At 36.8% G+C, this 16,115-nt stretch overlaps 3 protein-coding genes across 4 annotated transcripts; 1 reads left to right on the top strand and 2 right to left on the bottom strand.

Annotated features, from left to right (window-relative positions):
- Positions 1–909: 909 nt before the first annotated feature.
- uri1 (URI1 prefoldin like chaperone) lies at positions 910–10,223 on the bottom strand. Its single transcript, XM_079621274.1, has 11 exons — positions 9,442–10,223; positions 7,989–8,023; positions 7,594–7,672; positions 7,005–7,140; positions 6,829–6,920; positions 6,651–6,711; positions 6,374–6,560; positions 5,443–5,698; positions 4,469–4,620; positions 4,138–4,381; positions 910–1,714 (listed from the first exon to the last, which is right to left on the bottom strand). The coding sequence occupies exons 1-11, from the start codon at positions 9,523–9,525 to the stop codon at positions 1,532–1,534; spliced, it is 1,509 nt and encodes a 502-aa protein (XP_079477400.1). The 5' UTR covers positions 9,526–10,223; the 3' UTR covers positions 910–1,531.
- A 186-nt stretch (positions 10,224–10,409) lies between these two features.
- Positions 10,410–12,536, top strand: pdf (peptide deformylase, mitochondrial). Its single transcript, XM_079621273.1, has 3 exons — positions 10,410–10,659; positions 10,897–11,516; positions 11,672–12,536. The coding sequence occupies exons 2-3, from the start codon at positions 10,931–10,933 to the stop codon at positions 11,827–11,829; spliced, it is 744 nt and encodes a 247-aa protein (XP_079477399.1). The 5' UTR covers positions 10,410–10,659; positions 10,897–10,930; the 3' UTR covers positions 11,830–12,536.
- spata2l (spermatogenesis associated 2-like) lies at positions 11,378–15,867 on the bottom strand. 2 transcript variants are annotated; one of them, XM_079621272.1, is made up of 4 exons: positions 15,690–15,774; positions 14,070–14,409; positions 13,114–13,983; positions 11,378–11,530 (listed from the first exon to the last, which is right to left on the bottom strand). In XM_079621272.1, the coding sequence occupies exons 2-4, from the start codon at positions 14,406–14,408 to the stop codon at positions 11,513–11,515; spliced, it is 1,227 nt and encodes a 408-aa protein (XP_079477398.1). In that variant the 5' UTR covers position 14,409; positions 15,690–15,774; the 3' UTR covers positions 11,378–11,512. The 2 variants fall into 2 exon arrangements, with proteins under 2 accessions (XP_079477398.1, XP_079477397.1); XM_079621271.1 differs by lacking the exon at positions 11,378–11,530 and having other exon boundaries at positions 12,104–13,983; positions 15,690–15,867.
- Between the last annotated feature and the right edge of the window lie 248 nt (positions 15,868–16,115).

The raw sequence follows: 16,115 nt of genomic DNA, 5'->3' as shown, positions 1-16,115 counted from the left end.
GTGTTTCACTGCATTTACATGAACACCTTTTGTTTGATTTAATCCTGAATAATTTCAATTCATGATTAAGACATGTAGCCTAATTATCAGCATCTAGAGCAGCATCTTTGAAATATGCTTTATATTTGAAGCACTTAAATCTGCACGTTGTATGCACAATTGAGAAACATGAATGTAAACTGAATTTGCAGTCACGTTGATCATTATCCTTGCATATACTTCCATGTAATGTTCTTCTATGCATTCTGAGCTGGTGCGTGAGTCTCATCAGCAATAAACGCAAGCTCTTATCAGCCCCATAAGGTGTTTGCGGCCTCAAAGCGTTGCACTTGCCACTCTGAGCTCGATTGCTATGTCTGAGGTAAAACATATTTATTATTTTGGCAGACGTGGCATTCCATACCTCGGAAATCAATCTGTGACAGCAAAATCCAGCCAGAAGTTGTGTAGTGTGAGCTTGCATCAAGTTGCATGTGTTTGCTCGACATTTATATATTCAAATAGATTTAATTTTAAGTTCTTAGTTATCTAGATTCTGTATAGCCTACTGTTTACTTAAACCTGGGAATAACATTAAAAAAATGCTTACTTAAAAATAAAAATAAATAAAAACACCAAATATGAGCATCATCAACAGTCTTCGCTGGGAACACGTAACCTTTGGAGAATTTCAGTTGCTAAATGTCAATAGTTTTTTCCCCATAAAATGCAGCAGCTTGTTTTAGCTTTGAGGTAGGATAAAAAAAATGCAACGCTTTGGCGCCCTCCAATGGATCTGACTGAGCAACACCACGATGACAAAGGAGTTGCTTCATCATTAGAATTAAGACATTTCATGTCCAGAAACGAATGGAAAAATGTATGCTCCGAAACAAGAATAAATCATGTTCTGACCAGTTAAAAAGCATGTATAGTCAAAATCATTTATTTTGTTCTTTTTCAGTTACATCATTTTTCTGGCAGTCACACTGATGTACATTAGGTCAGAAACAAAGCCAAAACTCTGTAAACAATACAAAAGAAGATAAAGGAGAGTCAGAGTTCAGAAGGGATAAAACATTACAGAAATTGACAGCTGATTCATTGCCAATATTGGTCAAAGTTGCACGTATATTTTATGAATTAACAGAAGTTTATTCTTTTGATAAAGCATTTCCCAAGAATCCACATCATAGACCACGTCACAACAATGACAGCAGTCCTGATGTCCCTAACATTTGAATATTTTTACTTCTTCGATTCTATTTTAATTATTAGTTAACTAATAAATGTAAAAAGATACCAAAATGTGCAGCTTGTCCATATTTAAACTATTAGGCCTTAAAAAAAGCAAACTGTTCAGAAAAATCATGTAACTTCTCTATTTCTCTTATAGAGCAAATAAAATGTCCAGCGTGCATGTCACGAAACGAAACATGAGACAGATGACAGTATAGAAGCAGTGTGGAGGACAGAGGCAGAGGACAACTGAGACATCAGTCTTGTAGCTATATAACCGAATTCAAACGCTGGGCCCTGATGAGATGAACTCTTATTTCTGATGCAACCGTGTAGCTTTGAATTTTGACATCCTTTTGGGTGGCTCCTGAGGTGCTTCTTGGCCCACCTCCTCCAGCTTTCTCTCCGGGATTGTGGGTAAGGCAGGAGGGGCGATGGTCAGGTGTGGGATAGAGCCAGGCAGGGGGTCCTTTTCAATCACTGTGCCTGTAAAAGCCTAAAAAACAAAAATATATTTAAATATTTACTGTGGTTATTTTTGCTTGAGCAAGACATAAAAAACAACAACTTTACATTTAATATAAATACTGGACTGAAAAGAAAATCAAACTTCTTCCATGATGCTAGGGCGGTTGTGACTGGAGTTGTGCATAATACGTCCTTTAGGATCATTATACAGTGCTTGCCATTGTAAAGACTTAGTCTATCTGTCACAGCCTCATTTTCATCTGCAAAAAATTTAATATGGCATCTAACCAGAGTTAAGTCTATGTTCTGGGTGGTTGCTTACTGGCCCAAATCAAGAGACTTTGTGGGACAACTTGCACGCATTACTTTAATAGACATGTACAGGCTTACACAAACCTTAAAGGTGCAGTAAGTGATTTTTGAAAGATGCTGTTGAAAGTGCATTGGACCGAGCATCACACCAAACTTGTAGCCAATCAGCATCAGGGGGCATATATACTCATGATGGGGGAGAGAGAGTGAGCAAGAGCGAGATTTGAAGAAAAGAGAGATGGCTGAGAGAGACATTACAAAAGAGAAAGTCTCAGAGGAATATTACTTGAAAAAGAATGGTTATGATCAGGCAATAGCTTTAGGACCCAGCGTTAATTTATGAAAAACTTTTCAGTGTGGAAGAAACCCAAGCGGGATGGACTGAAAATTAATGCATAGGTTGTCCATACATGCGCATACGCACATTAATCCATACATGAGTAACATGATTTTGATTGTGTGCTGCTGGCAACTAACAACGAACTCTTGCTTGTACTTATGTACTGTGTGTTTATTTTTTGTTCTTCCTTATCGTTCGTTCGTCATCTTCACTTTATTTTTTTACAAAGCATGATTTTGCTTTGCTTCTGTTATGATAAAAGAGACACTCTTGCATTAAATGTTCATGCATTTTGGGGGCGGAGCAATGAAGGGAGGGGTGTGATTGTTTGGTTGATTTTCAAATATCAACAATTTTGAAAAATCGCATACTGCACCTAATAAAACTGAAGTAGTGACAAATTGTTTTTTCCCCCCAGTATTGTGACATGCATCAGAATAAAACGGATAACTGAAGAAGAAAATAAAAAGTAGGGCAGAGGAGGGACTTGGTTCAGTCAGTCAGTTGTTGATTAGATGGAGGCAGATCTGTTTGCAAGGCTGCAAAGGGATTGTTTGATTTTGGTTCATTCACACTGACAGTAATTTTCCGGAATATGTGCGCGTTCACACACAACCCGTAAAGATCCCATAAACACACGTGATATCGATATGACATGTAATGTTTCCAGTGTCTTAAGTTTGCTTATGGACTGCGACATCTCTCTCGCTAGTGCATTTTTTTTCTGATTCGATCATAAACTAGCGCATTACGCACAGTTTCACTAGCTGGCGAACGATCCCAGCTTCAGCGTCATCACTACGACACACACCTTACAGCATTGATTACAGCTTTTGATCACACAGAGCACGTTCCGGGACTGATACCGGCAATGTTACTAGGTCCCCAACCCGGGATCGATCCCGGCATCAATCCCGGGACGTGTTTGCATTCACACAGAAGGCACTCTGGCAATTTCGCAGGATCAACACGCTGTGTGAAAGGGGCTTTAAAATGATTGGAGAAGTCTAGCATTTATCATCAGAGAGAATTCTGTCTATTTACTGTAAAATCAAGTCATGACTTTTTTTTAAAATGACGAGCTTTAACTAATTGTTCACATTAACATTAATAGCATGCAATTACAATAGAATACACATTTTATTTCTACAGCACATTTAAAACAACTGCAGCTGACCAAAGTCCTTTCCAGCAAAAACAAATACACTACACAAACAAATCCTGTTTAGTCTAATCAGATCTAAAAACCATACTAAAAAGATTTGTCTTCAAACTAGACTTAAAAGCATCCACAGATGGGGAATACATTGGAAGAGAGAGCAGCTACAGAAAAGGACCTACCACCCTTTGATTTTAATCAAATTTTAGGAACATAAGAGAACCATCTGGTTAGATCTCATATGCCGGGTGTTTAATAGAAAAAAACAAGAGGTCAGCAATATATTTCGGTGCAGCCTAGAACCAGCCTGGTTCTAGGCTGCCAGCCTCTATCTCGATAAGACCGGTGTCCAATCCTGCTCCTGGAGGGCCACTGTCCTGCAAAGCTTAGCTCCAACCCCAATTAAACACACCTGAATCAGCTAATCAAGGTCTTAATAGGCATACTAGAAACTTCCAGGCAGGTGTGTTGAGGCAAGTTGGAGTGAAATTCTTCAGGACAGTGGCCTTACAGGACCGAGTTTGGAAACCCTTGCGATAAGAGTTTCAGATCAGGTTAAGATTTTTACAGGATTGGGAGAGAGATGGGGTGAATTTTCATTCCATGCCAAATTTAACCAACAGCAGCAAACATTCTGTACCTCAAAACGTCCGTTAGTGCGGGGACTCGTCCCAGTAGGGCTCTCCTCCTCTGTAATGCCATCGCTGGCATCACTGTGCATGGCATCATCATGGCTCCATGAACGTCCAAAAGCCGCACGGCGCTCTTCAAAGTCAGCTGTGCTGCTCTCGCTGGTGTCACTGCACACGCTGTTCTCGCGGCTCCTAGACTTCAAAATGGACTTCCGTGGTATTGGCTCTCCATTCACCAAGTCCACAAACACCCTAAAAACATAGACTGTTTAAACTGAAGAGCTCAAAAAAAAAACACAAGCAGTGGAAGACGTGAATTAAAATAGATTAGGCTGTTACCTATAAATGTCTGCTGGACTTGTGATCTTGTAACTTTCGAGAGGAGAATGGCCGTTACTTTTGCCATTTTTCTTTTTTCGTTTGGCTTGCTCCTTTTGTTCTTTTCTTTCGCTGAACTTTAGAGTGGTGTTCTTTCCTGTATTTATCCTGACCTTCAAAGGGAAAAAGGGAAGATTGAAAGAAAGAATTATGCCAAATGTTTTATTTCCAAGACAGACAGGAGAAAGTCATTCAATGCAAAACATAAGATGTCAATATACACTACTGTTCAAAAGTTTGGGTTTGGTAAGATTTTTTTATGTTTTTGCAAGAAGCTCATGTACTCAAGTCTGCATTAATTTGATCAAAACAAATTAAGTAATATAATAAGTAAGTAATATTGTGCTAAATTTTCAGCAGCCATTACTCCAGGCTTCGGTGTCGTATGATCACATTACCTTTTCTTTCTAAAATTCTAGAGAAAGTTGTCTTAACTTTTGACTAGAAATTCTGTTCATTAAAATAACAATCCAGTTTTAAATCCTGTCACAGTACGGAGTATGATATCATGTCATCCACTGACTCTGGGCAGTCTATGGTTCTGTTAGACCTCAGTTTTGCCTTTGATTTAGTCAACCATGATACTTTTACATCACGTCTTGGTCTTCGTGGCACAGTATTACAGTGGTTTCGGTCATATCTCAGTGACAGGAGGCATTCCTCCTCTGAAATACACAAGTTCTGGTGTTCCCCAGGGTTCAATTCTTGGCCCGGTACGGTTTCCCTTTGGGTTCCTTTTATGCTTCCTCTATGGTCTATCTTTAACAAGTATGGTATCTCTTTTCATTTGTATGCAGATGAATTGGTTGCATTGGTTGCCGGTCAAATATAGAACTGATTTTGATTTTAAAATGTAAAAAGTTCTAAAGAACAGCATTTATTTGAAATATAAATATTTTGTAATATCTAAAAGAGTTGTGTAGCAATCGACTAACCTTTTTGAATTCCACAGTGTGAGAAAAGTAGATAGTTGGAAGCCCATTGTCGGTTTCCTCCTCACAATCTTCCTCCTCCTCCTCATCCGCAGGGTGCGAGCCATTAGTGCCGTTCATCTGACTTGTGAGAGATGATGATACCCAGCCATTTTCCTTCTGATGGCCATTAACCTGGACACCGCTGCCACCATCTGCTTCCTTCTCTTCCTCTGAGGAGGAAGTGGTGTCTTCTCCATTAGTGTCTGTGCTGTCCAATCTGGTATAATGGGGAAGAAAATAGACCAAATCTATGAGTATCCTCTTAAATGGTTGGTGTAACAGCAACTTTCTCTGTACTGTATGTGCATTGCATTTTCATACTACTTAAAAATATATGCATACATGGTATGAAAAGCAAGGTTTCTACACTTTTTGACCACTAAATCTCCATGACCTTTCTGTGAAGTTTATGATAACTGAATAAGGATTTATTTTCAAAAACCATTTAACTCCATTTGTATGCTCGGAACCAATACTTGATTGATTTAAAGAGAAAGACCATTTTGTGTCCCACAGGACACAATTACTAGCTAGTATCATTTGACCCCATTTAAACTACCATTCATAAGTGTTTTTTCTTTCTTAATACATGTTTTTAAATAAGTCTCTTATGCTCACCAAAGCTGCATTTATTTGATCTGAAATACAGTAAAAACAGTAATATTGTGAAATATTATTTCAATCTAAATTAACTATTTTATATTATCATATATTTTAAAATGTAATTTATTCCTGTGATGGCAAAGCTGAATTTTCAGCATCATTACTTCAGTCTTCAGTGTCACATGATCTTTTAATATGCTGGTTTGGTGCTCAATAAACATTTCATGTTATTATTAATGTTAAAAACAGTTGTGCTGCAAAATATTGAACAATATTGAATTTTTTTTACCGGTATCTCGCATCCTGCAGTTCCTCCTGATGCTCTAGATCATCAAGTCGAGCCCACAGCTCTTCCTCTGACAGCACTCCTGTCATTCGCTCTTCATCACCTTCTTCCTTTTCTTTGTCCTCTTTCAGGTCCAACAAATACTCCTGCTTAGGTTTAGAGTTGGGTTTGTGGGCCAAACGATGTTTTCCTGGGGAAGCACAATAGAGTGTAAACGTAATGAACAATAGAAGTAGAAACAGCCTGATAGCATGACAGATTGCCTGAAGACTAGATTTACCTTTGGTAACTTCGTCTTCATTTATTACCTCTTCTCTAATGTCTACAAAATCTCCAGTACGCTGTTGAGAAAGAGTGGACGTGATTTTAGTCGTGTGCTGAAGTTTCTTCCAGAAATGAAAACATCAGTATAAGGTTTCCAAATAATGTCTCATCGAGGTAATAGTTAGGACACTTACGCCAGTCAATTTTTCAAGATCATTTGTAAAATCAGCCCTGTTCTGAAAGTTCTTCATCACTTTTTGTAAGTCATCTAGAGCATTTTTGACATCTGGAAAAATATTACATAAATCAGGTCAAGCTGTACGCATTATTCAAAACTAGTCAATGAGAAATATTAGTAGAAATAACTCACGTTTCTTTCTGTGTTCCACAAGAGTGTCGGCTTGTTTGGCAGAACACTTTGCAAACCAGTTATCCCCGAGGAGCACCGTTAACTCATTAGTGTGAACTAGCTTTCCCGGCATGAAAGCCAAGGGACCAAATGGTACCTATCATGTAAAAAAAATAAAAAATGAGCAAAATCAGGGCTTCCAGTAAAAGTGTCACTTTCAAATCTGACAAAAGCTCCATTCACACCTAGATCAATAATGATAAAGATAACTATATTGGTATCCACACCAACACCGTTAACGTTATGTACTATGTCATCTTCTGCTTTAAATGCTCAAGCTCTGATAGGCTTGCAATGGTTTTATCCTTCATCAGCTGGAACAAATTGTTCTGAAAGGGATTCCAATGTTCCTCTATGGCACTACAGACCTTATTAAAACGTATTAAATATTAAAACTTTATTGTACTTGGTATAAATGCGTCTTAAAACCGACTAAAAGGAGTGAATAAACCTCTGATGATAATTAAACATTTTGTTGCTCAGGCATACAAAATATTTTGTGTGTGAAGATTAAGTTGGATGCATTGGTAATTGAAAAGTGATGCCATACCATAATATCATAAGACAACTTGTCAGGCAAGGTCCTGAGGCGGTCCTGAAGAGATTCATAGTCTTTTTCCACTTTTTCCCTGTCAATCACAGAGAAAAATGAATCACTTAGAAGGTTATTACTGGTTTGTTGACATACAAACTCTATTTTTGTCCTACCTACAGAATGTCTTTTTAAAATACTGAAAAGGAATATAACAAAAGCCTGTCAAATCTTTTGTTATAACCATCAAACATCTACATGGTGATTCACAGTATAAACAGCATTTCCATTCCAAATATAAACATGCAAAAAAACAAGACAAGCTAATGTGCAGCTAGTATGAACAGTTATTGACATTGATAAGAATGTTTTGCATGTCTGAGAGACCTGTTAAACTGCACGAGGACACTCACCAATGCTCAATTTGACTTCTGCAATCTTTCACCACCTGTTGTGGAAGACAATTGGTCATTTCACAACCACTGATATTCCCAAAATGCCACCGTGACAATCACTGCTAAACTGTCTGCAATATTCTGGTAATGTGAATTGACCATTATAGAGAGGGTGAATCATAGTCCTGAAAGTTTCTTGTTGTGAGAAGTTGAGACAAGGTACCATGTAAGGATGTTTTGGCAATGCATTGTTAAAAACAATAGCTATACATAACTAAAACGAGTCTGTAGACTCAAAATAGCTCAGTACTATTGCTCAAAGAAAATTAAGCCCATTAGAATTGTTTGCACTGTGACATTAATTTCATAATATGTACCCTTTATTTCACATACTGTAATGCTCACTTCTAGCACAGTTTTTCTATTACTGTATAATTCCATTTCATCTCACACTCTTACTATTGTAATTGAGTAATAAAAATGCCTCCTGACCGGACATAAAAAAAAGTGTTTTTATTAAAAAGTAAAGTGTATTCTCTAGATTGTTTGTTTTTTTCTATTAAAAAGTAATGAGAAAGAGATTTTAGCATAATGACACTGAAAATTTCAGTCTTATTTGTCATGGAAATGATGTCACGGTGCAAATCATCTTAATTTTCCTACTGCAAAATATCATTTTCACGGTAAAGTTGATTATTTTTATGTTGGAGAGAAATATAACCCAGGTATGTTCTTTTCTTTACAGGCTTTAGGAGATTCACCCACCAATAGAACAACATAAAGCATGTACTGTAGGCTAAGTGTTGCTGAGGCTAATGCAACAGAAGTTTCCAGATTTTTTAAAGAAAAATAATCGTCTTGCTGACGTTAAACGAAGCAGCCCAAATGTAGCTTTCAGATCCAGCCAGCTGAGGTTTATCCTCCAATGTCAACACATGGGTAAAATACAATTTTTGCCTTTCACCTACTCATGTTACTCAAAATACCATGCAAATATAAATAGGCCAGTTAAACCTTAACTTCACACGGAGTCATTTCACAGCATGTGTACTATCTACTGTAACAGTACTGTAAGCTTTTGCTTGCTGTATGCAGTTTGGCAACGTGGACAACTTTATGCGATTAAACTTGAGTTTACATTGTTTGCTAGCTACCATACATTACATGTACGATAATTTACTGTTAACATTATTGAGATAAATTGCATGTACATATAATATACTGTACATACATTTTATTGCGAAGTTTAAAAAAAAAACACACACACAACAAAGCAATCAGCTAACCAACACGTGATACTCTAAGGAACTTTCTAGAAAATGATACGCGTCTATGCGACTATACTGCAAAAACAACATAAATAGATAGCAAATAAATTGGTGGTGCTGATGATAAATCCCGTGCATGAACATTGAGTTTTAATATCTGCAGGAATGCATCGGTGGTATATGAAATAAACATTACTCCTGACCTTTCTGTGCTCCTCTTTCAACCTCTCAACACCTTGAGGCAAATCATTAACGTTACTCCGTTTGACTTTTCCAGTTGCAGCCATTTGGTCGTGAAGGATATCATCCACAATAAAACAAGGTTTGTTTTCAATATCCCAAACAATGAATGCTCAGGGGTTTGAAGTCCTATAGAAATGTTTATGAATGCAATTCGATGCGTTGCACTCAATCTGTCGCCTCGTAGTCATCAATGAAGCAGAACAAACGGTCCAGTATATCGAGATTGAGACCATTTCACACGTGCATGGTACGATGTCGATCTTATCCCAAAATTTCCTCTTGTTTACAGTCCACGAACGGCCTGTTTCCCCTGCGCCATGTTCATCTAATCACGGATGTAGTAACGTTACGTCCTCTAGATATCGCTCTCCCTACTACTACGGTGCAAACACGTGATCGCCTACTTCACTTAATTAATTTCACTTTCACTTTTAAATTACAAATAAAAATGTTACGATAAAGTAAATTTATTACGATGAAATAACTATACATGGACTGAAAATAATTATCTGCATGAAGCTACATAAATTCTACTATGGCCACAATGACATAAATAATTACTTAGAATTAAAGACGTGTATATTATTTTAATAATCATTAAATGTGGTACTATTAATGGTAAGATTTGTTTGATTGAAAGTGTTCATTCCTTGATTTGAAAGGGAGGACTGTCCTTTAACGTAACGTGTAAACAATCCTCACGCCGACTATATCACGTGATGTTTTGAAACAGGACGTTAGCTTTTTGAAAAGGATTTTACCAAAATAAAAGCCTTCAACTCGATGCATTTCCCTCTGTGGTGGTTAAGTTAAGACTGTTTTAATTTAATTTAATTTAATTTGAAAAAACATTTTTTAAATTACATTTTTTAATAATTTAATTTATTATTATTTTTTTTTTTTATCCAGACTTTTATTTTAAAGAAACGGTGTCATAGGTCTCAGTAATTCCGTTTTCCGGAATGGTCTCTCTGGCTGTCCTCCTCACATTGAAATGCTTTTAAGAGGATAAAACATTTTTGTTGGTTTTGGTTTGGTTTATTTTTAGACAGACAACTTAGTTTCAACACAGTTGAGCTGACAAACAACATCATATTTACAGCAGTCTGAAACAGGTGTAGGCTGAAGCTCATTTCTGATTTGAAATTCTTATTATTACAGGAATTATTACAGGACTGGTGAGTACTGACACTTGCTAAAAAAACTAAAAAAAAAACTGTATCCTACATTTATTTCACCCCTTCTATATAATTAATGTAGCTATTTTAAGTTATTACTGCTTACTTATGTAAATGTTGATTTAAATATGCATTCAGCTTTGAGCTAAAATAAAACAGACTGGTCCACATTCAAATTTATTGCATTAATAATTATTTTGTCTTTGTTGACATGGCATTTTTTCTTCCTTTCTCCAGTGGTCAAGAGAGAAGCTTTCCACTGCAGCCAGTCATGATCAGGCACTGGAGGACATTTTCACATTGTGTCTTAAGAAGTCAGACAAATTATGTACTTCCAAAACCAGTTAGAATACTTTTACCCTTGTCACCACTCACATGTACTGCACCCCCACGTACTCATTCTACCAACATCAAGATGCGCTCCTACTTACAGTACATGAAAAGAAAAGTCAAAGGTGCACCGGCTCCTCCATACAATCACGTGTGCCAGGTTGGAGATCCTGTGTTACGTTCACAGGCTGTGGCAGTGGAACCTGGAGCCATCCAGGGACCAGAAGTGCAGAAGGTCATAAAGAACCTGGTCAAGGTGATGAGAACGCTTGAGTGTGTCGGCCTGAGCGCACCCCAGATTGGTGTTCCTCTACGGATATTAGCCTTGGAGTTTCCCAAAAAAATGCTGGAGGAAAGCTCAATCACTTCCATTGAAGCTCGGGGTCTGGTGGCAGTGCCCCTGATGATTTTTGTAAACCCACAGTTGCGTGTACTAGATGGACACACCGTCATCTTCCAAGAGGCATGTGAGAGCATCTGTGGGTATTCAGCGTCCGTTCCACGCTATGTGTCTGTAGAAGTCTCAGGTAAAAGTATCATCCTGTAAAATGTCAAAAAAGAAAAAGACTCAACCTATATTAAGTGACCCATAGCTATGAGGCTAGACTTAAAATCATTGTGGCAACCATAAATATTTACTTCATGATGTTATCAAATAAAAACTGTTGTCTTCTTTCCAAAGGTCTCAATGAGAAAGCAGAGCCCGTCAGCTGGCGAGCGAGTGGGTGGCCGGCCAGAATACTGCAGCATGAAATGGATCACCTCAATGGAGTTTTATATATCGATCGCATGGACAGTAAAACCTTCATTAATGTAAAATGGGAAGAGTACAATGAATAAAGCTTTGGGAACTTTATTGCAACCTTACCTTTGGATTTCAGAGATGGACATTCAATTCAATCCTTTTATCTGAAACAAGCCTTTTTTTTTATCACATTTCACTCCCAGATATGACCTCAAGTTGAGCATTTACAATCAAGTTTCCACATTTCCTTTGCGGATACTACTATATGACGGATACATTGATATTACAACACCATCTTCAATAGTAGGACATTTTTTATAAAAAATTATGTTTAGGATTTTGATCTTTTAAATAAGAGTACAAGCAGAATTCTCTTGCATTCCCTTTATTTTTAGATTAATTCCATGAAATAATAAACATGTGCATTATATTGAATAATTATATGGTGGCATATCACATCACTCTAAACAACATAATAACTGGCTAGAAAGGTTGCTAAGACCCAAAACCATAATTTCCCCAAATATTGGACTGGCCATCGCACAATCTCAACCAATAATATACAGTTATGAGGTGAGCTGTGTTATTGTATGACATAAATTTGTAAGTGATAATTAACTCTACTGTGAATTTTGTAACTTTTTTTGTAATATATATGGCTCATCTCTAGATGTTGCTGATATCAAAAATCAAAAGTGTAACAGATTGTCATGTATTTAACCCCAACTATTACAGATCTACTGTGCAATTAGCAAAATAATATCAGGCTTAATGTGCAGATTAAAAACAGTCTTCAACCACACATGGTCAACACTGACGCATAGATGTTATACAGGAGAAGAGGAGATGAAAGACATTCCACACTTACATACCATGGTATTTTTAAAGCAACATCGTTTGCAATACAGGGCACCACAATACCTGCAGTAGGTGTTAAGTTCAGAACTTGTGCAAGTGATGCATTTAGTTCCGATATCTTGTATTTTGTGTTTCTGAGAGCAATGCCATCCATCAGGACACCCAGAGAAATGAAAGGCTTTACAAGTGAGGCATATCATTTCAGGCAAAGGCTGTTTACCTGTCAAACAAAGATAGTGAAATGGTATTGGTGCAGGAGGTGTTTCTGAAGCACCTGTTTCCTGGGGGTACTGAATACAATGTGCATGCTTAACACAATTTTGCCAATCTTGACATAATAAATCATGGGAGTTATTACAGTTGTGACAGATTACATATACTGGAGCTTCAGAAGAAAGACATGTGTGCCTCTTTTGAGCATTCACTCTTTCTCCTTGAGGGGGCTGTACTTTTCCTGTGGGCAGTACGTTGTGATTTAATTTGCACTTTTGAATATTATTACAGTTGTGCTCATGGATTACCTGGCAGGTGTAGCAAACCAAAAATGTATCAGAAGTAGAATTGGCCATGCAATTATGTGTCTTCAGGGAATCTTTTTCCTTGGCCAGTTGATCTGGTGCCAAATAAAGGTCTTCAGCTGTGTATGGGCACAGTGATAAAGTATGCTCCTTTAAAAAGCACTCTTTATAACGGCTACACGCTAGACTGTGAACATCTTTGCACTTCTCACACTGGTATATATATAATAAATCTGGTGTGATACAGCTGCACATCACATTTACTGCTGCTTGTCTCTGGGCACCACCTTTCGATTGATCTCCCCCAAAGCTTTCCATTGGACTTGGATTGTTGATTGATCTTCCCAGCCTTGCAACGTCATTATTCCTCATGTCTGAGTCTGACTGTAAGGGCTCTTTCTGTAAAGGCTTGCTTTGAACGATCTCTTTAGGTTGCTTATAAGAGGAGTGTGGAGGTGAGAGAGGAGTGGGTGTCACGTCTGTCTCCTCTGTGTACAGATCAAGCTCAGTGTCCATGCCGCTTGTCAGGATGCCGTCCGAAGCACTAGCAACCCCTGACTTTCTCTTGGTGTTCTCTAATGCTACCTGAAGACTGTGGCCTGCCTGTCTCTCTTTAACCAGCTGAAGAACCCACTCCACACCTCTGTGCGCTGAGCCCAAGGAGGAAAGTAGCAACTGGCACTCCATCCGGGCAGTGAAGAAACCACATGCTAGACCGAGTATGAAATCAGAAGGAGCTGGTTTGGAGTTCAGCGCCAACTCCTCGTCTTCATTAGGGATTGAAGGCTGGTACCCAAGCAATCCAAACAGCTCTTTAGCTTGCTGAAGGGTCAGTGCAGGTTTGATCAAATGGGTGAACATACCTGAAAACATCTGGTGAGATGGAAGAGAATATTTTTAAGGAGGTGACAAACAAAATGTCATTCAGACAATTGAAAAATCTAGAAAAAACCACATACCTTAACCAGTCTGTACTCTCTTCTCCAGGGGAAGACGTAGAGGTTTAACGCAGCGAGCTCCAACACTTCAAAGGCCTTGGAAAGTTTGTCAAGCCCCATTTGGCCAGTTTTAGAAGGAAACACATGGAGAGATTTTTCCATCACTGTCAGTGAATCTAATCCATGTAGATTATGTATCTTCTGGGCATTGTTTTTGCTAAGGAGCAACTCTACTTCCTTACACAGCCCCTCATCCCTGCATACTAAACTTTGATCCCCCTTCTCAATTCGTCTCTCCAAGTTAGTCTGGTACCTATTTATAAGACCATTCTCTGTCTTTTTATTAGCAAAAGAATTCATCCTGTAATGAAGACACAATAAAAGAAGTTTGTTATAGGCAAATAAAATTAGATCAATTCAATAAATATCTCAATAATCACTAACATATCAAAATTTTGTATAATACATGAAAAGATATAGGCTAGAGCATCAATAAGAAGTTTCTTTTCAGAGTTAATCTGATGACTGCATGAATACAGTGGATGACGTTTTATATACACTGCCATTAAAAAGTTTGAGATCTGTACGATTTTTAACGTTTTTAAAATAATTATTTTATGCTCACCAAGGCTGCATTTATTTGATTAAAAATGCAAAACAAAAAAACAGTAGTATTGTGAAATATTATTACAATTTAAAATAATAGTTTTCTATTTGAATATATTTTAAGATATAATTTCAATAATCAATTATTCAATAAAAGAAATCAATACTTTTATTCAGCAAGGATGCATTACATTGATCATTAGTTACAGTAAAGACATTTATAATGATAAAAAGTATGAAATATAACTTTCTATTCATCAAAGAATCCTGAATGTATTTACTTTTTTACACAGGTGTTTTCAACATTACTAACAATAATGAATGCTTTTTTGAGCATCAAATTAGCATATTAGAAGGATTTTTGTGACACTGAAGACTGGAGTAATGATGCTGAAAATTCAGCTTTGCATCACATGAATAAATTACATTTAAAAATATATTCAAATAGAATAGTTATTTTAAAATGTCATAATATTTAACAATATTAGTTGTTTTTTTGTATTTTTAACCAAATAAAGGCAGCCATTAGATACTTTTTTTTTAAAAACATAAAAAATCTTACCGATCCCAAACTGTTGAACAACAGTGTAGGCCTATATATAAATATATACAAACATGTTATTATCTAAAGATTAAAATATGCACTTCAAATTAAATCCAATCAGACCGCCGACTGCTGAAAACATGGGAACTAAACTATTAAAAACGTATTAACGTTATACCACTCCTAAATAAATACCACAGGCTAAAGTGAAAGTGAAGATGGAAAATAAAGTTCCGTCATCGTTCTACATAGTACTGTAGTCATTAAATTCAGATTTTTAAAAGTAGACTTAATGTATAGCGCATTGTTATTAGCATAAACAACGCTAAAACGGTTAAAGATTGTGTAATCTTGCTACCTTTCCATACCAAAACAGGTATGGAAACATACCTTTTTTCAACTAACTTCTGAAAACCAAATCATCAAAGCTCATGACACATTAACGCTGTTCACATTAGACAGTTACGAATGAAAAAAAATAGATTTGTTACCTGATCGACGCTCAGCACCCAGAACAAACCACTTTGAAAAGCGTCAGTGCTTCTCGGTGGAGAAACTTTTTTTTTCTTCTTCTTCTTCTTCTTTTTTTTTTTTTTTTTTTTTTACATCACTTCCGTATTCGGCTCACGTGAAAGTCGCAGTGTCTTCGGATTAAATAAAAGTAAATACAACTGTATAAACATTAAAACTGTAATTTAATAACAATTACAGTAATTTAAAATAATTTAAATAAAAACAGTGCACATTTTTTTTCATATATTAAAGTATTCAATTTTCATGGAATTCCATCCCTATTCCAAATTTAATAAACAGGCTCTTCTCATTTTTTTTTAATTAAATACCACACACACTTCACTTCACAAAAAAATCACACTTTGAATTTAGTTTAAAAAAAATATATATATATATATATATAC

This window comes from Phoxinus phoxinus (genome assembly GCF_949152265.1).
Source record: "Phoxinus phoxinus genome assembly, chromosome: 8".
NCBI classification, from domain to species: Eukaryota; Metazoa; Chordata; class Actinopteri; order Cypriniformes; family Leuciscidae; genus Phoxinus; species Phoxinus phoxinus.
This window is presented reverse-complemented; position numbering and strand designations above follow the sequence as displayed.